At 38.1% G+C, this 25,837-nt stretch overlaps 1 protein-coding gene across 3 annotated transcripts in view; it reads right to left on the reverse strand.

Annotated features, from left to right (window-relative positions):
- The window catches only part of vps13c (vacuolar protein sorting 13 homolog C), a 132,501-nt gene that overhangs the window by 61,480 nt on the left and 45,184 nt on the right, over nucleotides 1–25,837 (reverse strand). For 2 of the 3 annotated variants that reach the window (XM_053634877.1, XM_053634876.1), the window contains 21 exons: nucleotides 25,229–25,264; nucleotides 24,163–24,467; nucleotides 20,329–20,476; nucleotides 20,041–20,149; nucleotides 19,825–19,946; nucleotides 19,569–19,725; nucleotides 11,140–11,219; nucleotides 10,663–10,722; nucleotides 9,897–10,050; nucleotides 5,305–5,418; nucleotides 5,041–5,144; nucleotides 4,759–4,926; nucleotides 4,217–4,521; nucleotides 3,956–4,103; nucleotides 3,633–3,774; nucleotides 3,361–3,485; nucleotides 3,037–3,197; nucleotides 2,573–2,823; nucleotides 2,059–2,282; nucleotides 1,860–1,952; nucleotides 1,399–1,764 (listed from right to left, as the gene is read on the reverse strand). In XM_053634877.1, coding sequence (XP_053490852.1) covers nucleotides 1,399–1,764; nucleotides 1,860–1,952; nucleotides 2,059–2,282; nucleotides 2,573–2,823; nucleotides 3,037–3,197; nucleotides 3,361–3,485; nucleotides 3,633–3,774; nucleotides 3,956–4,103; nucleotides 4,217–4,521; nucleotides 4,759–4,926; nucleotides 5,041–5,144; nucleotides 5,305–5,418; nucleotides 9,897–10,050; nucleotides 10,663–10,722; nucleotides 11,140–11,219; nucleotides 19,569–19,725; nucleotides 19,825–19,946; nucleotides 20,041–20,149; nucleotides 20,329–20,476; nucleotides 24,163–24,467; nucleotides 25,229–25,264 — 3,372 coding nt within the window. The remainder of the gene's footprint in view (nucleotides 1–1,398; nucleotides 1,765–1,859; nucleotides 1,953–2,058; nucleotides 2,283–2,572; nucleotides 2,824–3,036; nucleotides 3,198–3,360; nucleotides 3,486–3,632; nucleotides 3,775–3,955; nucleotides 4,104–4,216; nucleotides 4,522–4,758; nucleotides 4,927–5,040; nucleotides 5,145–5,304; nucleotides 5,419–9,896; nucleotides 10,051–10,662; nucleotides 10,723–11,139; nucleotides 11,220–19,568; nucleotides 19,726–19,824; nucleotides 19,947–20,040; nucleotides 20,150–20,328; nucleotides 20,477–24,162; nucleotides 24,468–25,228; nucleotides 25,265–25,837) is intronic. The other variant, XM_053634878.1, reaches the window with a different exon arrangement.

A 25,837-nucleotide genomic window follows, 5' to 3' on the forward strand; every position in this document is an offset into this window, starting at 1 on the left:
ATATATATATATATATAAAATTTGTGTCCACAGTGGCTAGAGACTTGTAAAAAAGGCTGTTAAACACCAATGCTGATTTCATTTAAAAATTTAAAATGTTAAAAATTTCTTTCTTTTTTCTTTCTTTCTTTACTTTTGGTACATCATCATACCAGTATTTGTCAAACCACTAGTTCAGAGTATTCTTTAAACTGTATGCATTTACAATAAACTGCTTTACTCTATTGTTTTTGTTTGAGCGAGTTATTACTGTTTAGTCTTTAACATAATAAGTAGGTTTAACAATTGGAAGACCTCAATTGCCTGGTGTTCAATGCATTTAAAAGGCACTGATTAGAATGAATTAAAGCAACAATCATAAATCATAAATATTATAACATTATAAATCAATATTTATATATTTATATATGTTATATACAATATTTATAACAAAGTAGAGACTGGTGTGTAAAAAAAATCATATTTTTAAACGGATGTGTAAATAGGCTAACAAATCGATTTGACTGTAACTCTGATACTTTTAATAGTCTTTCTCTACATCATCAACATGATGTCATCAACATGCAAATTAATGGTAGGCTTACCCCAGATTCTTCAAAGTTGGTCATATATCAGTCAGACGCTACTGATTCTCATCGTAGCATAGCAAATTCAGTGGTAAAATAAAATAATAAAATAAATAAAAATATATTTCCCTGGGTCTTTTGTGTGTGAAATGGCCTTTTGTATTAACTAGTGACATGACTGAAAATATTATTTAGCACTAGTTTATGTTTCTCTGCTGTTGTGTGTCACTAGCGATCCTCACTCCTGATGTTTTAATTTAAGTTGTTTTACCAGGTTACTTGTATTGTAGGAGGATGCTGTACTACCTCCTCTTGATATTTTCACAGAGCAGAGTTTGCTGTCTGCTTCGCTTTGATTGCCATTATTATATATCTCCAAAATCACTGTCACTTCATCTCATGAGTTCATCATGTACACTAGCCTTACCTCATGGTTTTAACTGGTATTGGTGCATCTAAGAACAAATAAGCATGGTATCAGTTCGATACCTAATACTAGTACCAGTATCAATGCATCCATAGTTAAAACAACAAACAACATTAAGAATATTAAAGACCTTATACTTTTTCATGCAGATAGTCCACAATCTGTACAAGTGTTCTCCAACCATTTTATATATTACTGAAAGAAATTCAGTGCTATTATTCTTTAATAATATAACATAAATAATACAATATTAAGTGTGGGGGTGTCAATTTTGAAAGCAGAATGAAAAAATCATTTTCAAAGTTTTTAAAAATATTGATTTAAACTAAAATTAATATAGCACAAGTTGCTTATTTTCATGAGGGATCCCAATAATTCTGGAGTGGATTATGCAAGCACACCCACCTCTAGCGTCATATCTGCAGACACACTGAGCAAAGAAGACCAATTTTGTGCACAGCCAGACAGTGAAGACTCGGCCAGCAGCAGGGGAACTGTGTGGTGGCCCTGGCCAGACTCCAGAGTCACCTGCACCACCTTCACTTCAGCTCTAAAAGTCTGGACCGTTTTGCTGCTGTGTACCTCCTGGAATTGCTCAGTCATCTCATTTGCAGTCTCAACATCCAGGAACCAGTAGTTGCAGGTGTAGATGTCCCTTATAGCCCATAGTGTGCTCAGATCAACAGGCTTCTGATTGACCACCTCCTCTTTGGGCTTAGGGGTCATGGCTGCAGTGATGGTCAGGACAGTGTTGAGGATGATTGGTGAGATCTGTGCAAAAAGGAAAATGCTCTAAACTTTTCAAAGCAATTCTGCACCAGACAAACTCATCCAAGTGAGTTTGAGGAGTACATTGTGCTACTCACTTTTACAATTACTTCATCTACAGTGACAGAGCCTTTGAGTGGACCACTGGCTGAATTTCTGGTTTCAAGGACAACAGAACATGGTCTAAGCACCTGATGAAAAAATACAGCATATTAAAAAAATACTATAACAAATAGAATTTTACACCGATTAATAAACACTTTAACAAAACAGTTAAACAACAAATCAAAAATTTACAGTGGTTACGGCCTTGCTGTCCTTATTCCTTATGAATGGGCAGGCAAGAATTTTGAGACCCTTAAGGTTGACTTTCATGACCTGAGCTGCCTCCTCAGAGAGCAGACTGAAGTCACACTGGAAAGAAGCCACTAAAGCAGGAGCGTCTGCCTTCATTAGATTTGCCACAAACACCACCTCCGGATCTACCACAATGGCATGCAGTTTGGTCCTCTGGGCTGTGGCTACAATCACCAAAACACAAACATAGGTCTTTCTGAACTAAGAGAATTTCAATACACTTCTTTCAGCATATGAAATAATGAAAATATACACAGGAATTACTAAGAACACACAACATTAAACTTCTATTTCTTATGATTGCTGATAGGACTAAAAGAAACTCAACTGTAGAACCTTGGTACAAATTCTCCCAGTCAACCTCAATCTCAGGTGTTATTCAAATGCAAAATACAAACAGTAAATGCAGTGTGGGAAATAGTGTAAAGTTAATTATTCTGTGAACTTCCTGTACCTGCATTCAGTTCACCCTGGCCCTTTTGCTCTGAGATCTGTTTGAGTGGGAGTGGTCTTGGTTTGTCTGACACTGTGCCCTGGGACTTGGCCAGAGCCTGGATGAAGAAGTCAGCCACAGCCATGAGAAACTCCATGCTGGCACAGAGATACAGTTTCTGGAACACAGCTACCACAGAGCATTCATCTCTGTTCTGTGAGTATGTCAAGTCAATCATGGCATCTGAGCTGTCATCACGCTTTCCCAGCATTCTGAGCATCAAAGAGGTATAAAGATACTCACACAAAGCAGACAAAGAGTCACTGAAAATCTAAGAAAAATAATAACTTATTTATTTCTATCCTGGATAAGGTTAATAATGTAAAGAAATGTGAGTCAGAAATGTCATCTTGTAAAATACAGCACATTATGTGACTGGTTACTTTAAAAGGCATGTGGGTTGTATACAAGTAGATCTGTGTTACCTGGATGTGATTCGCTCAAGGCTGCTCCTCCTGTCATCTAGGGTGCAGGTGGTGAGAATACTAGAAACCTCCAGACTGCTGTCATTGAACAACTTACCAGAAGCAGTTATCTTATGTAGCATAAACTCCCCTAAACACAAACTCTCCTGATGCACACCAGGCTACACACAGGTGTGTGTGTGTGTGTGTGTGTGTGTGTGTGTGTGTGAGTGTGAGTGTGAGAGAGAGAGAGAGAGAGAGAGAGAGAGAGAGAGAGAGAGAATCACTCATGATGGTACAAATGAAAGAATATAAACATGGGTTGTGATTAATAGGAAAACACACCTGTGTGGGATCGTTGTTGTACAATACTAGACCAAGTGACTCAACATTAAAATTGAATTTCACAGTCTCCATCAGTTCATACTCTGCTGATTTGCTCTCTGGCTGTCCTACAACATTCTCAGAGACTACAAACATGCACAGACAGTACAGTATTCAGAAGTTTGCCACATATGTGGGCTTTGCTTAGAGACATGGAAGAACATTAAAAGCCCTTTTTAAAAAAAAAAAAAAAAAAGTTAAGACTATTTTATAAGAAGCTGTGTATCTGTTACCATTATGTGTAGATCTGACGGGCACATTTGCCTGTTTTATTCCTGGATCTGGGCTGATGTATGGCTGAATGCTGCTGGCCTCTCCAATGTTTTCCATCAGAATATTCAATAAGAGAACCAGGTCATCCTGACTCAAAGCTACCTGCAACAAAATATGAAAGGATCTTTTAGCACTGTCTGACAGGAACTTTAAAAGTAATAAACTAAATCTAATAATCATAAAATGACCATCCATGCAACATGACAAAATATCATGTATAATGTAGTTCAACTACATTAGAAATTTTCTAGCAGATATTTACAGGAGGAAAATAAGGACTCACTTCCATGGGCTTCAGATCTCCATCTACCTCAAGGGCAGCCATCTTATGGTACCACGTAGCGGCAAGGTTACGTTTGACTGACAGCACCAGGTTCACTGGTTGTAGGAGCTTAGAACTAGGCTTATTTACGTCTTCCTCCATAAAGATTCTAAGATTATTAGAAAACCCATACCATATTACAAAATTACAGCAAACACACAAACTATACCAATAGACCACAAAAACCTTAAAAATAACTGATACTTTTAGAACAGTTTTCACCTGGCCAGCTTAAGCTGGGTTAGCTCCAAGTCAATGTTATCTATGACAGCAGGTAGTGGACAATTCTCTACTGGAAGCAGAGAGAAGCTGTTCCTCACAGTGATGAGACCCAAGTCAACCTCCACAGCATTATAAGACATGGATGACTGAGGGATGATGATGAGTGGGGCCTTTAGTCTAATGTCCATGGAGATTCTGAAACTCTTCTGAGCAAAGTCCCTTACACTGGAGACTGCTTTTTCCGCTGCCTGTGCGGTGGCCACACTTAAAGCCTCCTTAGCCATTTGAAAGCTATTACTGAATTTCTACATGGATACATTCAGAAAGAATCAGAATTAATGGGACTCAATTTGCTCTTTGGAACATTCTACACCAACCGTCCTAATCATGGCAAAATATTTCGGTGAACAATACTATTTTTATGAACAACTCTTTAACAAACAAACAAAAAAATCTTAATAATCTGTGTAATCATCTGTGAATTTTATACAATAATTGTGAATTGTTTAGCCAGTAAGTGTATGTTTAAGGTTCAAACTTACCACCAATGTCATGACAAACTTCTGCAGATAGACTAGTTGAATGCAGCCCACATTGAGCTTGACCTTTCCATCTACCTTGGAGGTGTCTTTGTATCCCTCTCCTTCTGTGGCTTTAGGGGTTAGACTCATATTAAAGCTGAACACTTCATCATCCACAATAGAGACAACCTAGGAAAAACACAAATACATGGTGAACAAAATTGCATAAAACTTTAGATTCTACTGATAGCTGTACTGTATAATGTGTCTATAGAAAATTAGGCATTAGCACAGTTGACTTGCCTTTTTGTGGACTGCTTTTTGGTCAGCATTAATGACAACAAAATCACGCAGTCTAGCAGACATGTGTGTTTCACTTTCCTTCATCAAGAGAGACCCATGTAGATCTAGAGGGGTGTTTAAGAAACATTTAATGAATGTTTAGTGGCACTGCAATCATAGCTGATAAGTTGGGTAAACAGTAATCAGACATTCATCCAGTTCTCAAATATTGATCAACCTTTGGATACAATAGATGCAACTGGTACAAAATTATATAAATCTGACCCCGAATCTTCATGTCAGCAATGTTGCAGTGCTGATCACATAGTAACACGTTGAAGGCTCCTAGCTGCACAAGGATTTTCAAATCAGTGATGTCATCTTCATAATGGGACCTCACTGTAGATGAAAGAGTAATAAAAATGCTGCTTCATGTATGTACACGTTAAAATGTAATCAGTAATCAGTCAACTCCATAATTACTGGCACACTTCAAGACAATGGGCAAAAAAACACAATGACTCAAATCTTCCCGTTAAAAAACTGGATTTATCCTTTGCATTAACAAATATATTCATAAGACATTTTAATATAATAGCATGTTCTCTCAAAAACACATTTCAAACAATTAAGAAATACAAACAAACTGTCATCCTTCCAGAACACTGGTTTTGATACTGATTTTAATTCATTTTTATATAATTGAATATTCAGGTCATAAGCCTGTACCCTGAAAAGGACCTCAGAAAGTGACATTATTTAAGTGCAAGATGGACAGAGGAATGTCACTGCTACATGTAGCTTAGGAGGGTTCCTTCTCACAGATATGTAAACTATAAGATCTTGACACCAGTGGAATCAAGTGATGCCATGTCTACTAATTTGTATGCCTTTAATATATACTTCAAATGGGAACCAATTAAAGAAAAACTATTTCAGACATTGGACTTTGCTGTGACCTTGACCCTGTTTGGATCCATTCTAAAATCTAATCAGTTGCTCTGCTGGTTACAATGAAAGTTCTAAAAAAGAACCCAGAGACGTTAAAGAATAATTTTTACGCTTTGACGCAATGCGGATTACGTGTGGGTACGAACACTCCAATTGACAGCCATTGATTTAGACACAGGGTGTTAAACAGACCGTTTGACTTGCTGAAAAAACATCCTGTTATGAACAGGTCTTTAGTTTTCACCAGGTGGTCTCCCATCCAGGTACTAACCAGGCTCAACCTTACTTAACTTCAATGAGAAACTAGGCAAAGGCTGCAGAGTGCTATGGCTCTACAGGCCTGTAGGGGGGTCCAAGCTCTAGTCCTAGATGTTGTCCTGGATGAGGGTCTGAAAGGCCTATGGAAAGAAGCTCCACATCATTCTATGTGTTGGGCTTCAGGGAGTGGAAGCATTCCCTCACTACAACAGAGAGAAGAGTCTGTTGTTCAGATGGCTGAAGTCCTTCACTATCTTTCTGGCCTTGGTCCAGTACCGCCTGCTGTAGATAGACTGATCGCACAACCCTCTGGCGTGCCCACTTATCCTACTGTTCCCAAACCAGGCTGTGATGCTTCCCATCAGGATGCTCTCAATGGTGCAGGTGTAAAAGTTCCTTAGCACCTTAGAGGCCAGTTTAAAGTCCCTAAAAGCATCTAAAATGGTAAAGACGCTGATGGGCCTTTTTCACCAGGGTGTTACTGTGACAGGACCAACACAGGTCCTGTGTGATGTGAAAGTACTTGAAACTGACCAGTCTCTCCACTGCCCCCTCGCCCCCTCACCCCCAACCCCACTCTCACATGTTCACTCACATTTGTTGACAGTGGAGTGGCGGACCACTTTATGTCCCAGAGTGCCCTCAGGTACAGTCCCTTCTGAAAGTATTGGAACAGCAAGGCCAATTCTATTGTTTTCTATATACATTGAAGACATTTGTGTTTGAGATCAAAAGATGAATATGAGATCATAGGTCAGAATTTCAGCTTACATTTTACTCATATTTACATCTAGATGTGTTAAATAATTTAAAACATGGCAATTTTTGTTTTATCCCACCCATTTTTTCAAGTGATCAAAAATATTGGAACACGTGACTGCTTGCTGCCTAGTTGTGGCCTGTTAAATTGATTGTTTATAGAATGAATAGCTCTGAATGTCTACTCCTGGTTTGAAAACATAACATTAGACATACAAGCTCATCAAGCATGGTGGAAGTAGTGGCTGGGCTTGCACGGCTGCTTCTGGAACTGGCTCACTAGTGTTTATTGACGATGTAGCTAATGATGGTAGCAGCAGAATGAATTGCGTCCGATCTAATTTGGAGGAACTTTATCAATAGCACTGCCAACACAACAAAGAATTTCACTGGGGGGCAGGGGGTATAGGTTTTCAACTGCCAATCACCAGACCTTAACCCAACTTTGCATGCATTTCACCTCCTGAAAAGGAGACTGAAGGGAGAAACTCCCCAAAACAAACAAGAACTAAAGGAAACTGCAGTACCTGGTACAAGTGGATCACTGGCTTAATGCAACTAGGGATATGCAACCAAACATTAATTGTTATTCACTTTATTTTAAGACTGTTCCTACACTTTTACTCACCTAAAAATTGGGTGCTGTGCTACCAAAGTTGTTTAACACATCTAGATTATCAGGAAATGAAAGTTGAAATTCTGATCTATCATCTCATATTCATTTTTTTTTTTTTTAATCTCAAACCCAAATATCTTCAATGGTTAGCTGTTCAAATACTTTCTGAGTGGACTGTATATCCACTTCAAATTTACACACGTAATGTCTTTTGGCTTTTTATATACTTTGAGCTTACTATATATGCTTGGACTGAATTTGTTGGGACACCCACTCCTGGAAAGACCGGCAACTGTCTTGAAGGCTCTCCACTTGTAAACAATCCTTCTCACTGTAGAATGTTGAATTTCAAATCGTTTGGAGATTTATAACCCTTCCTAGAATGATGAGCAGCAACAATTGCTTCCCTGAGGTCATGGCTGATGTCCTTTCTTCTTGGCATGATGTAGACCTGAGTGCTCCAGAACACCAAACAAATGATCTGCTTTTGTAAAAGTAGTCAAACTTTTAGATTACTGACTAATCTTTTGCATTTCACTAGTAACACCTAGCTGCTAATTACTCTATATACTATAAGCTATATGGACACTTGACATTCCCAAATTGTTGCCACAATGTTGGAGGCGTAAAATTGTCCAGAATGTCTTTGTATGCTGTAGAATTGCAAGTTTCCTTCACTGGGACTAAGTGGCCTAGCCTGTTCCAGTATGACAAAGTTCACAGAGTGAGGTCCATAAAGACAAGGCTCATGTGGGTGTGATGGTCAGTTGTCCACATACTTTTGGCCATAGAGTATATTCATAAGCTTAAACAAACATATGTTTAAAAAGTAAACCCAGAGTTAATTCAGAGGGTTTATCACAAGATGCAAAAGTGGAAGACCAGATTAGAGTTAGCCAAAAACATTTCTAGATCAACATCCTATGGATAGATGAGATGAAGATGACCAGATTGATGGGATGTGAAGAACATGAATAAAGTAAGGAACTGCTTATGATCCAAAAAACACCACGTCATCTATGTATGTATGTTTGGCTGCCAATGCAAAAGTTCCCTTGTATTTATTGATAATGACAAAAGTTGCAGGATGAATTCTGAAGTGTACAGGGCTACCTTATCTGTTTAGATTGAGTCAAATGCTTCAAAACTCATTGGATAGTGCTTCAAAGTGCAGATGGACACTGACATAAAGCATACTTCAAAAGCAACCCAAGACTTTTTTTAAGCCAAAGCAGCGGAATGTTTTGAAAAGGGCAAGTCATCCACCTGACCTGAATCCAATTAAGGATCCATTTCACTTGCTGAAGGCAAAACTGAAGGAAAAATGCCCCAAGAACAGGAAGAAAATTAAGACAAACTGCAGTAAATGCCTGCCAGAGCCTCACCAGGAAAGAAATCCAGTGTCTGGTGATGTCCATGGGTTCCAGACATCAGGCAGTCATAGACAATTTAATTTATGATTATGATACACTTTTGAAGTAAGACCTGACTGTATGTGCCGGAAGTATATTAAATAAACACAAAAGTGTATAAATACTTATTTCCTCTCACTGTACATCTTATACCACTATAGTACCTGACCCTGACTCCTTCTAGCCTCAGTGACTGAACTGTGAAGTCATGCATCTGCTGAAAAAAAATTACTTCAATATTGCATAAATAAACGTCACTTTACAACTACTTTTTTTTTTTTAATTTTGGTAATGGATGAAAAGAGGTAACTCCATTTTTGTTATTTGCAATTTGAGAAACACTGTAGGAGTTCCTTGGATTAGTCAGGTAGAATTTATTTTCGGTTCTATTGTGGGCGGTCCACTGAAACTGTTCCGACAAAAGATGGGGCTGAAAAAAATACAGATGTTTTGGACTGTGACAGTTATGAAAGGATAAAATGTTCTAGGCATGTGAGGTGGCAAAATCTTCATTATCCTCTTTGCATGCAAAAATCTCAGGGAACTTAAAAAACTAAAAAAAAAAAAAATAATAATAATAAATAAAAAACCCCAAAAGAAATCACTCATTGTTATTCATGTTTGCTCATTTTTAGAGAGTGTCAATAAACATGGAGTGGACTTCTAAGGGTTATTGCAAAAATTATAGTTATATCCCATTAATCTGCATTTTTTTTGTTGCTTAAAACAGTACTAGGTAAGCTATTTCCTTTCCCCATAAAAAGTTCAAATTAGGGTCAGTTTAAGGCCTGGGCTGATTGCTTTAGAGACAAGATATGAATTCAATTGAGTCTGTAATGAGTACATCAATAGAAGTATGTAAATTTTGCATGCACTCTTACTGGATTTGGCTGGGGTAGTTTTTGTTTCTTCGTTAATCTTGATCTCTCTCTCAGGTGAGGACACACTACTACAGGACAGTATAGTAGACAGGAAGTCCATGATAGAAAGAAGAGCCTCAGTATGCAGAGTTAGGTCCAGAGAGGAGAACATAATCTACACACACACACACACACACACACACACACACATATATAGATGTTCGAATAAAAACACAGTACACATTAAAATTAATTACTTATCTACACTACCGGTCAGAAGTTTAGACACACTCATTCTTTATTTATTTATTTAAAAAATCCTAAATAAATAAAAAATCATTTTGCATTTTAGCATCTTCAAAGTTGACGCCCTTTTTACCTAGAATTTCCAGAAATGTATTCTTGGCGTTTTCCCGAGCGATTTCTTGAGGAACTTCCCTGAGATACTTTTTAAACAGTATTACAGGAGTTCACACCTACGCCGGACACTGATCTTATGCTTTTTGGAATATTTCTGTTCAAGTCATCTGTTTAATAAAAGATTTTTTTTGTAAATAAAATGTTAGTTTTCTAAAGAAAGAAATGAAAATGTTGGCACAATTATAATTTTGTCTACAGCACTGATTTCAAACATTTAATCATACACCTTCAGATCAAAAGGTTTTTAAGATCATGAGAAACATTTCAGTCAAGTGTCTCCAAACTTTTCACCGGTAGTGTAAGTCAATAAAACATAATGAAACTATAAAAAAATTAATACAATATAATTTAAACAATGTATACATACATTCATCTTTTGTTCTGTATTCTCGAAAATGGTAGAAAAATTAGGCCCATCACGCTTAGCCTGTAGGACAAATCATACGTTTAAAATGGCACAACACAAACATGCCAATCATTTTCATTGTAATCATGTAATAATGAGTACAATACTAAAATAATTACACAGTTGTCCTTAATACAGTATATGTAAATAATAAAGTCAAATGAATATATAATACTGGTGTTTAATACATTTTGTAATATATAGTGATTTGGCGGTTATTTGGGTTTTAATAGGGACTTCTGCTATTCTGCCACAATTTCATAACAGATAAGCAGTGCCTTATTGCCTTAGATTATTTTTGCATGATGCAAGGTAATCTGAAGATTCTAGGGTAAAATGCTCAGAACCTAGAGGTCAATTCAATGCTAAGTAAAAGTTCAAAATCAAAACAATAAGAGAGGAATATAGAGTAACACAGAGGGTAAAAATAATCTATACCTTAAAATATTCTACTTTGAGGAGTTCAGCCCCCTGTTTTGCTGAGGAGCTGAGGATGCATAGAGGCTCATCATGTAAAGCTAGAACAGTAGAAAAGAGAGACATTATTACTGTTGATTCCTGACATCAATAATTTAGACTTGGGAAAAAAATATGCTGTTGTAACCTTCAAAGTAATGACATCAGTACACACACACACACACACACACACACAGAAACAAAAAAACAAAACAAAAAGGTATGAATGACAACTGTGTAAAACAAAACACTTTATTTTCAGATGTAATTTAAATCATAAATTCAAGTGGAATGGTTGTGTTTTAAACACAGTAATGAACATTTTTTCAAAACTGGATTACTGAGTAAGACTTTGGACAACAGTTTTCTGTTCCTAAGGATTTGAGTCTTATTTCTAAGCAATAAACAGTTGAAACTGAGAAATCTGTGTACAAAAATACATTCTATGGCCAAAGGTATGTGGACACCCCAACTAATTATAGTTAATTAACTAATTTTAATTAACTAAGTTTAACTAATTAACTAGTTTGGGTGTTTCAGCCATACCAACTGCTAACAGGTACATAAAATCATGTACACAGCCATGCAATCTCCATAGACAAGCATTAAAAGTTTAATGGGTTACTGAAGAGCTCAGTGACTTAAATGTGGCACCTTTGTAGGATGCCACCTTTGCCACAAGTCTGCTCTTGAAATTTCTGCCAGGCTAAATCTGCCCTATTCAAATGTAAGTTTTGTGAAGTGCTGTGAAGTGTCTAGGAGCAACAACAGGAGCTCAGCCATGAAGCAGTAGACCATTCAAATATACAGAGCAGGGCTGCAGAGTGCTGAAGCACATAGCATGTAAAATTCGCCTATGCTCTACTGCATCACTCACATCAGCACAATACCTATGCATCGGGAGCTTCATGAAATGGGTTTCCAAGACCGAGCAGCTGCACAAAAGCCTAAGATCACTATGCACAATGCCAAGCATTAACTGGAGTGGTGTAGAGCATGCCAGCACAAGAGCAGTGGAAACTAGATTTGTTTGATGCCAAGGCAACACTACCTACTGGAATGCATAGTGCCAACATTAAAGTTAGGTAGTGGAGGGATAATGGTGTTGCTTTTCCATGTTTGGGCCCCTTAGTTCCAGTGAAGGGTTTCATTTTGTATGCTTCAAACATTGTGGCAACAGTTTGGGGAAGGCCCTTTCCTGTTCCAGCCTGACAATGACCCTGTGCACAAACGAGGCCCATAAAGACATGATTTGATGAGTTTGGTTTGGAAGAACTCCAGTGGCCTGCAGCGACCCCTGACCTCAACCCAACTGAACACCTTTGGGATGATTTTGAACGTGAACTGTGAGCAGGCCTTCTCATTCAACATCAGTGCCTGATCTCACAAATGCTCTTTTGACTGAATGGGCACAAAATGCCTACAGACACACTATAAAATCTTGTAGAACGTCTTCCCCAGCCTCCCGAGTGGAGGCTGTTTGGAATGGGATGTCCTTCATGTGTGATTGTCAGGCGTCCACATACCTTTGGTCATATAGTGTACCTTTACAGAGTTCCAACTTTAACTCACCTGCTCTATATCAATTAATGAATAGGACCAAAGACAACTCCCTATTTTTTATTGCAAGGAAGATCTTAAACACTCAATCTATAAAACTCTCAATCTAAAAAAGTTTATAGTTTGCCAGAAGATTCTCACCTGTGTCAGCGTTGAAAATAAACTTTTTTTTTAATCATCAGTAATTTCTGTGCTTTCATTTTCCTTTGTTGTATATTTCACTTTGCCTTTTTGCCACCCCTTCACTTCTTACTTTAGTTATCCATGTAGGAGCTAAAGATACACGCCTTTGTCAGTCTGGAGTTAACATTGCAGAGGTGTGTAAATTAGCGGAGGTGATGTCCAATACCATAGTATGCTCTAGCCACATCTGATATAGCTTACAGAAGGTTATATGTCAAGCCAACATACAGTTCTGCATTATAAGCTTCTTCTTCTTCTTCTACCAAAAATTTGTAAACGATACTCCTACCAGAGCTTTCATGCTACATGCACCAAACTCAGCACAGTCCTTCAGGCTGTTCAGGCTGATCATGCTTTTCTAACATCACTTTTTCGAACTGATCAGACTTACGGTTTTCCTGCAACAGACAATCAAATATCCCAAAAACTCTAATACACTTACAGTACACAATGGAATGTTCAACACGGCCTGAAGCCCCTCTTCTGTCCCTCTCAGTCTGTCAATGTACCTGTAACAGAGATGCTCACCTCATCTCTCTCTTCTCTCTCTCCATCTATCTATCTCTATCTATTCAACTCTACAAATATTGGTACCCTAGCTAATCTAACTCTGAAAGTATTGGTAGCCTATCTATCTAGCCAAGTTTAGAAGTAATGCCACCCTATCTAAATCTACAAGTACTGGCATCCTATCCATCTAATCAATTCTACAAGTATTGGCACCCTACAGTGCCCTCCACTAATATTGGCACCCTTGGAAAATATGAGCAAAGACGACTGAGAAAATGTATCTTTATTGATTAACATTGTGATCTTTTGTTAAATAAATTCACAGAGATACTCTGCTCTCATGGATATCAAACAATTGCAAACAACCACAGGTCTATTTAAAAAAATGTTTGTTATGTGTGAGAGAAGTATATTCCCATACATGTTTTAGTACACCTGGGTGATTAGGAACAGGAAATTGTTCAACCAAGACTTCCTGTTTCACAGGGGTATAAAAATGAAGTAACACATAGGCCAAATTCCCTTAGTCATTCATAACAATGGGTAAGACCAAGGAATATAGCTGTGATGTGCGGCAAAAGGTTGGTTGGGCTTCACAAAATGGGAAGTGGTTATACGAAAATAGCAGAAGCATTGAAAATGCCCATTTCCACCATCAGGGCAATAATTAAGAAGTTCCAGTCTACTGGAAATGTTATGAATAAACCTGGAATTGGACGTGGGTCTATATCGTCTCAACCCACTGTGAAGAGGACGCTTCGAGTGACCAAAAAATCTCCAAGGATCACAGCTGGAGAATTGCAGAAGTTAGTTGTGTCTTGGGGTCAGAAAGTCTCCAAAACTACAATCCGAAGTCACCTACATCACCACAAGTTGTTTGGAAGGGTTTCAAGAAAAAAGCCTCTACTCTCATCCAAAAACAAACTCGAGTCTTCAGTTTGCCAGACACTACTGGAACTTCAAATGGGATCGGGTTCTATGGTCAGATGAAACCAAAATAGAGCTTTTTGGTAATAAACACCAGAGGTGGTTTTGGTGCACACAGAGAGGTAGACATATGGAAAAGTACCTCATGCCCACGGTTTAATACGGTGGTGGTTCTTTAATGTTTTGGGGCTGTTTTTCTGCCAGAGGACCTGGACATTTTGTTAGGATATATGGCATCATGGACTTGATCAAATATCAACAGATATTAAATGAAAACCGTAAAGGGTGCTTATGCATTATAAGGGGGCCTTCCGTACTTGGCCCCCTAATGAAAGGCGAGCCTTCTTGGCTACATAAAGGTTATGCACATGACGTCACAGCAACCGGAACTCGCCACAGTCACGCCCACTGAATGGCAAAAAGACCGAGTGGCAGTATTAGTGTACAGTGTGAATTCCATGAAAACACAGGGGAAAAAAACGCATCTAAAAATGGGAAAAAGCTGTTGTGTGATCAACTGTGCTAACAGATTCAACAAGAATTAATAGCTATCTTTTTACAGAGTGCTAAAAAACTTTTCACTCCTTTTTTTTTTTTTTTTTTTTTACTAAGTCGAGCAGTTTAAGTGTAAGTTCTTTTGGCATGTGCTATTCATGTTGTACAATGATGAATAATTTGTTACTTATTTCTTTTTAAATGCTGCCTATTTCCATTGATGGGGCCATTCATTATCTGAATGTGTTTTACCTTAACAAATACAGTATCTCACAAAAGTGAGTATATCTTTTCATGTGACAACACTGAAGAAATGACACTTTGCTACAATGTAAAGTAGTGAGTGTACAGCTTGTGTAACAGTGTAAATTTGCTGTCTCCTCAAAATAACTCAACACACAGCCATTAATGTCTAAACCGCTGGCAACAAAAGTGAGTACACCCCTAAGTGAAAATGTCCAAATTGGGCCCAAAGTGTCAATATTTTGTGTGGCCACCATTATTTTCCAGCACTGCCTTAACCCTCTTGGGCATGGAGTCACCAGAGCTTCACAGGTTGCCACTGGACTCTTCCACTCCTCCATGATGACGTCACGGAGCTGGTGGATGTTAGAGCCCTTGTGCTCCTCCACCTTCCGTTTGAGGATGCCCCACAGATGCTCAATAGGGTTTAGGTCTGGAGACATGCTTGGCCAGTCCATCACCTTCACCCTCAGCTTCTTTAGCAAGGCAGTGGTCATCTTGGAGGTGTGTTTGGGGTCTTTATCATGCTGGAATACTGCATACTGATCATGCTCTGCTTCAGTATGTCACAGTACATGTTGGCATTCATGGTTCCCTCAATGAACTGTAGCTCCCCAGTGCCGGCAGCACTCATGCAGCCCCAGACCATGACACTCCCACCACCATGCTTGACTGTAGGCAAGACACACTTGTCTTTGTACTCCTCACCTGGTTGCCACCACACATGCTTGACACCATCTGAACCAAATAAGTTTATCTTGGTCTCATCAGACCACAGGACATGGTTCCAGTAATCCATGTCCTTAGTCTGCTTGTCTTCAGCAAACTGTTTGCGGGCTTTCTTGTGCATCATCTTTAGAAGAGGCTTCCTTCTGGGACGACAGCCATGCAGACCAATTTGATGCAGTGTGCGGCATATGGTCTGAGCACTGACAGGCTGACCCCCCACCCCTTCAACCTCTGCAGCGATGCTGGCAGCACTCATACATCTATTTCCGCAAAGACAACCTCTGGATATGACGCTGAGCACGTGCACTCAACTTCTTTGGTCGACCATGGCGAGGCCTGTTCTGAGTGGAACCTGTCCTGTTAAACCGCTGTATGGTCTTGGCCACCGTGCTGCAGCTCAGTGTCAGGGTCTTGGCAATCTTCTTATAGCCTAGGCCATCTTTATGTAGAGCAACAATTATTTTTTTCAGATCCTCAGAGAGTTCTTTGCCATGAGGTGCCATGTTGAACTTCCAGTGACCAGTATGAGGGAGTGTGAGAGCGATGACATCAAATTTAACACACCTGCTCCCCATTCACACCTGAGACCTTGTAACACTAACAAGTCACATGACACCGGTGAGGGAAAATGGCTAATTAAGCCCAATTTAGAGATTTGCACTTAGGGGCATACTCACTTTTGTTGCCAGTGGTTTAGACATTAATGGCTGTGTATTGAGTTATTTTGAGGGGACAGCAAATTTACACTGTTATACAAGCTGTACACTCACTACTTTACATTGTAGCAAAGTGTCATTTCTTCAGTGTTGTCACATGAAAAGATATAATCAAATATTTACAAAAATGTGAGGGGTGTACTCACTTTTGTGAGATACTGTATATAACGTTAGTAAGTGGAAGCAGCGTTAGCTACAATCAAACTAGGACTAGTTAGCTTACGGTTTGCCAGACAAAAATATATAATAAAATACAAATATAAACCTGTCCACATACAACCAGAATGTTTATTGTTGCTCTTGTCACTTTAATTACTCCAAAAAATCCGGCTTCAAGTATTACCAAGCATCAAGGCTTTTGTATGCCTTCAGGCTTTGCTTAGTCCATTTCCCCAGCGGCGAAGTCAGGTACATATAAACGTCAGGAAAATTGATTTCTGGCCACATGCAAATGTCCATGGACACAGGTTCTTGGGCAAGTTGTAAAGGTCACTGTCGAGTCCAACTGCCTTTAATTTAAGCTGATAATCTTTAGTTATACTAGTGTTTTCGCAGCTTCTCCTATTAAAACAAGCCATTTTGCTGGATGTATTGCTACTCAGTCTGGCCAAGGGGGGCATGTTCCAACAGGAAAGTGACGTCAATGCATACCCTCTATTGACAAATAAATATCTAGATAGATATTTGTTCAGTGCACCTTTAGCAACAATTACAGCTGCAAGACTTCTTGGGTAAGATTCTATAAGCATTGCACACCTGCATTTGGGCAGTTCCATACCTCCTGAAAGATCCTATAAAGCTCAATCAGATTGGATGAGGAGCATTTGTGAACTGCCATCTTCAGGTCTCTCCACAGGTATTCTATGGGGCTTAAATCTGGGTTGTAGAAAGGGCACTCAAGGACATTCAGATACTTGTCCTGAAGCCACTCCAGCATTGTCTTGATTGTATGATTTGGCTCATTTATGTGATAAAAGGTGAACCTTCATCCCAGCCTGAGGTTGTGTGCACTCTTGAGAAGGTTTTCTTCATGGAACTTTCTGTATTTGGATGCATTCATCCTTATTTCATCAATCATTCTGACAATTTCCCTTTCCCTACCACCGAGTAGCACCACCATAGCATGATGCTGCCACCACCATGCTTCACTGCAGAGATAGTATTAGGTAGTTGGGTACCAGTTTTTTTGCCAGATGTAGCACTTGGTGTTGAATCCAGAGTGCTAATTTTTTTTTTGTCTCATCAGACCAGAGAATCTTTTTTCCTCATGCTCTCAGAGTGCACAAGCCTTTTACTCAGGAGTGGCTTCCATCTAGCCACTCTACCATAAAGGCACGATAGATAGATAGTATTTCTGAGATCTGAGATGTCTTTCTAGCAGGTTTTCCCATCTCTGCAGAGTATTTCTGAAGCTCTGTTGGAGTGGCCACTGGGTCACCTCTCTGACATGCACTGTGAATTGTGAGACTTTACACACACAGATGTGTCTTTCTATATCATGTCCAATCAACTGAATTTGCTACAGGTACAGTCCACTCATGTTCTAGAGACATCTCATGGTAGTCAAAGCAAACAGGATGCACCGGAGCTCAACTTGGAGTGTCTTAACCAAGGGTCAGATTACTTGTCTTAATAAGAAACACCATGTTCATTAAGTCTGCAGTGTTCATATCATCATACTTATGTAATGGTATAAAATAAAATTTGGTGACATTCCTGCTAAATTGGTCTGTTGTCACCTGCCTGTCAGTCAGCATATTGCAGCTCCTTTATATATATGCGTTTCAATGCAGTCGCAACAGTAGCTCATTAAAGTACAGCTCAGTAAACTACAAATAAGTGTTTCAATAGTCCACATTTGCTCTTATTCCATTGAAATACATGTAATTATATGCCCCAGATGGGCGTATTTTTATACCAATATGCCCCAAATGGGCTTTTTCACAACACAGTATTTCAATAGTTATGCTTCTGAAGCTTAATCTGAGCTATACTAACATTAGTCTGTTTCTTTAGTTGCACGTGTAAAGATTGGCACTGTGGTTGCAATGCCCATTGCAGGCAAGTCTAATTTATGTTCAGTGTGTTTTATGTATAAATGATAATGAGGCTGTTTAAAAGAAAAGGTAGCATTTATGAGCATAGCAAGGCTAGCTAGTTTGCTCATAGTTTAGTTGCATCATGTGATCTGGGTGCCATATTTTCCGGTCACCTGCAGGTTTTATTTTTGGTCCATGTTCCACTTTTTAAAAAAGGGTGATATAGCTGGAAAATGTCATTCACACTAACACAATAATATTGTTAAACTGGATAAAAATGCAGAAGATGCTTACATAAAAAAAAAAACCTAAACATAATATAAAACATAAGCACTACTATGCAAGTGCAGTAATTTGTAGAGATACAGTAACTACTAAGATACATTTATTTCATATTTTTGTATGGCAATTTTCATGTAATTGTGTTCTTTTGTTAAATATGTACACCAATGTAATGTTTGGGCAATATCTTTATACTGCTGTGTTGCTTGGTGACCAAGGCACATATAAAGACCGACACTGTGGTTGCCATACCCATTGCAGGTCGCAAATAAAACACTCAACTCAGATCACTGATCAGGGCAGGTGAACACCCAACACAAGGTTCACACTTAATAACCACTAGGGTCATGGTGGTTGAAATTAGGCTATTAGTTTGTTTATATTTTGGAAAATAGAAACAATTAAATTTGGCAGGTATAAATAAAACATTCCTTCGTATCTCTAGTTGAGACCAGTTATGAACTTCTGTGATGTAGCTGAGGTTGAGGAATTGTTAGAACCAGAATTCACACTATGCTGACACCTTCGTAACTCTGTTTTTGCCCTCCAGTGTTTTCCAGTGTGTTTGGGGGTATAGTGGTAGGGTTCATTTAAAAAATTATGTGGCATTGAGTTACACCACTAATACACACATGTGCAAAACTTGCCAACACACAGACATGAGTTAAATTTAGATGTAATATTGAAAAGAATTCAGTAAAGTTAAATTTTATCGCGTTCTACAAACCTGGAATATCCGGGCACTTCACAGATAAGGTCTTGATGTATGTGGTGGCCAGCATGTCAAATTTGTGAACCTTGGTGTCAATTCCAAGCTCAGCTGCATGCAAGACCAAAAATGGACAATCAAAGCCATTCTTTGGCTTACTCAGAGTCAGCAGAACCTGCACAAAAAAATTATAATTTTGCTTAAACTCTGGATGAAAGGGCATCCAGCTAAAAGATAGTCAACCATGTGAGCTCAGTTAGATCTGTTGCTGTACCTCCATAATTTCAAACTTGAGGAGAACACTGACAACATTTTCACTGACGTTTCCACTGGTAATTGCTGAGTGGCTTTCTGCCTCCACAGTCTCTTTGAGTTCTTCATTTGTTTCAGGTTTATCTATACAATAAATATAGGGAAGGAATATTTATGAAATCTGTACAGGAGGGTGATTATGATAATTCTGTTAATAGAGCAGTAGGTGCATTTTTACCTTCAACTGTGGGATTCTTTGTATCAGAAGATGCCATCCTGTTACCTTCTTCAATGTTTTCTGCTAGAATCCTCATCAGAACACAAAGGTCTTCACAGCTGATAGTGATCTAGAAGACCAAGAAAAACAACTTATCGTAAGAAAAATATTTTCTGCTATTAGGCACTTTCTGTAGTTCAAACTATCTTTTTGAAATGAAATTTCATTCATAGGTAGAAGTCTTTCAATCCATGTTAACATGAATGAAAACATTAACATAAACAAAGAATAGGTGGAACTTAAACTTACATTCATGGATTTTAGCAATCCTTTGACCTCTACTCCAGGGATTTTTGTGAACCAGGAGGCGGCCAGATTGCGTTTAACCAATAACTCCAGGTTAATTGGCTGTAGAATTTCCAAGTGTGGCTGAGGTGCTTCATGCCTTAGAACTGTTCTGGAAACAATAGAGTTGGTGTTGGCTCGAACCATAATATTTTCCTCAATCTCATTAATTGAAACAATTTGTTGATGCAAAGTTTAGTCTGTGTGCAATTTATGGAAATTATATAGAATCAAACAGATGGAGACAATCCCAAGTTCCTCATGAATGTGTTAAATGGCTGAGAAATTTGTTTAGGATCTTTTTTTCATTTAATCACTTTGTTATGCATCATATGAACAGGCTAGTGCTCTAAACTGAAATGAATTGGATGCACAGGGAAAACTTGCAAGTAGACTTTTTACATAAGTGCTCAGTGGTGCCAAATGAACTGTGCAGGTTTATTCAAATAACACACTATAATCTACCACGCCCTTCAGAACCCTTCATAAAATGAGCAAAAATGACTAAAATAAATAGAAACTCCGCCATTGCCTTTAACCATGTCCTGTTTTTTTGGGGTATGAGGTTGATATGAGGATTGCACACATGTAAAATTCCAATGGATTTCTGGATTCTTAGATATTTAGTCCATTTGTCACATGCCTACCACCCAATAGGCACCACAAATTTCTCCAGTCATTATTGGAGTCATTAGAACTACAATAAGCATTGGGCCTTGTGTGACTGCATAGAATGAAATACAACTGAGCCCCATTGTAAAATATGGCGGTGGATTAGTTCTTTGGGGGTCATGTGGGTGGTGGTTCAGGAGCTCTTGTGAAGACAGATGGCATTGTGAACTTATGGAATCTTCATGCTAATATTTCAGCTCAAAACCTGGTTGCCTCTGCCAGGTCATTCAGACATGGTCATAGAGCCAAACATACTTTCAAATCAACAGCGTATTGCAAAATCAGTGTTTTGCAATAACCTCTTAGTCTCCAGATTTGACCCCTACACAAAATCTGTGCTCTGTATTGAATGCACAAGCCTATATATATATATATATATATATATATATATATATATATATATATATATATATATATATATATAAATAAAGCAGCTTTAAAATTATACCCTCTACAAATGTCTCCTATTTTTTTTTTTTTTTAAACAATACCTGAAGAGACTCACAGCTGTTATCCTTTTCAGGGCAAGCATATTTTATAACCAGTGTTTTGTTGAAACAAAATACAGGTATACTACTCTAAAAAAAATTCTCTGTTTTAGAAATACAATACAACTAAACAGTGTTACTTATTGCTTATGTTATTCTTTTTATATATTATATATTTTTGCTTTTGCTCATTTTCATGAAAGTTCCCAATAATTTTGGATGGCACAGTATTGATCTTTCTCTAATACCTCTAACTGTTTTTAACTGTTAACATCTAACTTTATTAAGTAAGTACCTACTGTATATAGCAATAACCTATATTTTTATGTACATAACTTATGATGGGTACATATGATGGGCCCATATCACAACTGTAAAAGTTAAGAAAGCTGTTTTAAATTTTTTTTTTTTTTTTTTTAAGAAAAGCATTGGCTTAGAAATAGACTAACTTATACACCTTATACACAAACAGTCAGAAGTGGAAGTGATTTGGTGCAAGTTTAGCCTGTGTGCAAACTAGTAAAAATGAAACTGGACGAACCAGATGGAGGCAACCCCAAGTTCTGAATGTATGTGTTAAATGCCTGTAAAGTTTCAAACCAACATGCTGCAGCAATATACAGTCATAAGATGCATGCAAAAGCAGGTACCCAAGTAAGAGAACAGGCTTTAAATCCTAGCTCAGAGCAAGCAAACAATGCAAGTTACTTTACATGTGGAAATGGACATCCAAGAGAAAAGGACACAAAGAACAGATCTATAAGTACAAAGACCTTTTTTTGTTGCAACACACATGATTACCAATGTCAATTCAAAACACATTTAGAGATTATTAAAGCAAAGGCTGATGTGGTGTGGTTGAATCTGACTGGGATATTTAACCTGGGATATACCATCTACTGGTGACAATTCACACAGGCAGACATACCCTTGAATATGGTCAAATTGTGTTATATGTTTGTATGTAGTGTAATGTTTGTACCTGTAACTAACAAATATGCAATGTCAGTTGCATCTAGGTAACTCACCTTTTCTCCACATACCTTCTCATAAACATAGTGTATGTAGCATTTACAATAGGCTGGACCCAGCAGTATCAACCAACAGTCACACTCTATCCCCAAAGGACAGTGAGTTAAAACTGTTAATGTATACTCTACGACCAAAAGTTTGTGGAACACCCGATCATTACTCCCATATGTATATTGTGAACATCTCATTCCAGATTTCATCCCTCTTTGCCGTTATAATAACCTACACTCTTCTGGGAAGGCGTTGCGCTAGATTTTGGAGCGTGGCTGTGGGGATTTGTGTTCATTCTGCCACAAGAGCATTAGTGAGGTCAGCCACTGATGTTGGGTTAGGAGAATTGGGCTGCAGTAAGCGTTCCAGTTCATCCCAAAGGTGTTCAGTGGGGTTGAGGTCAGGGCTCTGTGCAGGACACTTGAGTTTTTCCATTCCACACTTGGAAAACCATGTTTTCATGAACTATGTTTTGTGCATAGGGGCATTGTCATGCTGTAACAGGTTTGGGCCCCTTGTCCAGTGAAGGGAAATTATAATAATTTGTTGTAATAATAATGTTGTAACATAGATATCTTATACAGTTGTGCGCTTCCAACTTTGTGGGATTTTTGCCATTTGATTTAAACAGTATACATATATACATATGAAGATTCATAATATTTTATATAACTATGATTGTTTTGCGCTAAAAAGTAATCCTAATTCCAATTTAAAAACTACACATGATAAAGACTTAGAGTTAAAATGACAAATACCATTGACTGACTGCCCTATTAAATGGCCTTTGACATCAATTATAAGTGAGCTTTAAGTAAAGGGATTTACTGTACTTTTCTAAATGCAAACAATGTAACAAATGTGCTATAGATGTAGTTAATAGAAATTAGGTTAACAACACTGTACATATTACTCCTTTAATATGTTATGTGCAATGTTATGTACCATCCTATAATGTAGGACCTCTCAGCCTTAGTGTTTTGGAATAATTCAAGACTTTGGGCTTCCAAGTAGGGTAACAGCTCAGTAACAAATCCAAACCCAGTACTACACGTATCCTGGCCAAACACATGCCGGTTTACAGACAACTTCATGTAAAGTAGTTCTTTTATGGTTGCTGGGCAGTACCTAGCCAAACACATGTCGGTTTCCATACAACTTCACATGACTTTGACGGTGCATAAAGATAGGCATAAGTAGGCACTATAGTCACATTGTGCTTAGTTGTATGGTGTTCTGCTGTACACAAAATGCACTCGATCATGGGGGGAAAAAGGCAAAGCTAATGGTCTGCACTATTTCTAGCCCATCCTAGCTCCACATACCCTGGCTCCACATACCCTGGCTCCACACACATGGTGCTTGGGCAAGAAGGGTAACCAAAATTTGCAACGGTATGAGAAAAAGGCTGAAAATTATATTTTGCATCAAATAATGAATTGTCAGTGTTTTCTGTGGAGTTTGAGAGAAAAACACTGCACCAAAAAACTGCAATCTAACAGGCATAATTCTATGAATAGCATACAAGATTAACCAACATCATAATCCTTTAAGCAAATTCACTTCCTATAATATACATTATAATCAATACAATCACTCAGTAATACTTTAATACCTTAATAATTTGAGGTGGGTGAGCTTAACATCCATGGTATCCACTACAGCTGGGAGAGGAAACCCCTTAGCTGGTGTCAAAGAGAAGCTGTTGCTCATAGTGATGAGACCCAAATCCACCACAAAGGCATTCTGGGACATGGAAGACTGAGGGATGATGATGAGAGGAGCCTTAAGTTTGATGTCCACTGACAGTCTAAAACTCTTCAGAGCAAAGTCCTTCACACTGGCAGCTGCTTTCTCTGCTGCCTGTGCTGTGGCGATACTTATAGCCTTCTTGGCTTCCTGGAAGTTATCCACAAATGTCTGTGGAACACAACAGACAGTTATCAAGTGATCCACTGCACATTTTATAGATGTGTGAGAGTAGAAGCTATGGTTTTGAGTGGCACTTGGAGGTGGTCTGTGAAAGGGAGAAGATCATAATGAGATGGTCACATTAGTAGGGAAACGTCATGCTGTAATAACTCTCCGAGATCTGGTAACCATATTTACAACCAAGTTGCAAAATCTAACAGGGATGGTTAGAAAAATGTCTAAGATGAGACTAGTTTTATTTTGTGAAAGAGAATGTATGATAGCATGGTTCCAAAACAGACAACTTTAGTTAAGTAAGTCTGCTATATCTGCCAAGCATGTAGAGAATGCTATGTAGCATAAAAGCATTCTTTGTGTTATGATAAATTTAAAGCATTTAGATTTAGCATCCACTGAATTAAAAACAAAGAGGTATATACACATGCACGCAAATCCATATAAACCGATAAATACAGACTGGTGCCTTTCAAACATAAACACAGACCCTAGCCACGATTAAGTGGTTAAGATCAAAACACCATATTTATTATTTCATAATAAATAATATTATGTATTGTATAATACAAAATCATTTTATTTTACAGTTAGTTAATTTAACATCACATAGTGTAACCTTTGTTGGTAGAAATATATTTAACAATTCAATTCACAATTTAAACCATTTTTTGTGAGGGAATGTGTGAGGTACATTAATAGTGAAGCTGCAAAGCTGAAAATGGCTTTTAAATGCACCATGCCCAAGTCTGTACCTCATCAGCAGAGGGGTTTTGATAGCTAAAAGAGTCCTGGAAACAAAAGACACATTCAGAGACAACAAGAAGGGGGGGGGGGGACAACAACAAAAAGAAACAAATGCCTCCTTCATCATCAGTTCAATTAGCTTTGACTATCTAGCTCGATATTATAAAACAATATTAAAACAATAATATACAAGTATTAATGTCTGCCTTCATGCTGAAACGCTATGTATAAATTTATTTTATTCACCTCAAACTGAAAACCTCAACATGCTTCAGATCGGTTATAACTTGGAACTCAGAACTCAAATACTCACACAGTCAGAACACACCCATCCCAGAACCCACCAATTTTCAGCAATTCCAAACTTCTCTCAAGTTCAGTGCAAATAAGAAAAACTTGTGCTTCATCTTTGTTGTGACATGCTATATGCTGCAGTTTCTCTGTGGTCTTGTTTGTTTGTCACACTAACATGCGTTCACCTGACATACTTTTTAGATTTGAGAGGTGCTAAAATTAACTATAAATAAATTATGCGTCATATTTTAATAGCAAAAAAGCTGACACACAAACACACTGACACCAAGAATCAATATCCTCTCTACTGCAAATGATCATTC

The sequence above is a fragment of the Ictalurus furcatus genome, chromosome 10 (assembly GCF_023375685.1).
Source record: "Ictalurus furcatus strain D&B chromosome 10, Billie_1.0, whole genome shotgun sequence".
NCBI classification, from domain to species: domain Eukaryota; kingdom Metazoa; phylum Chordata; class Actinopteri; order Siluriformes; family Ictaluridae; genus Ictalurus; species Ictalurus furcatus.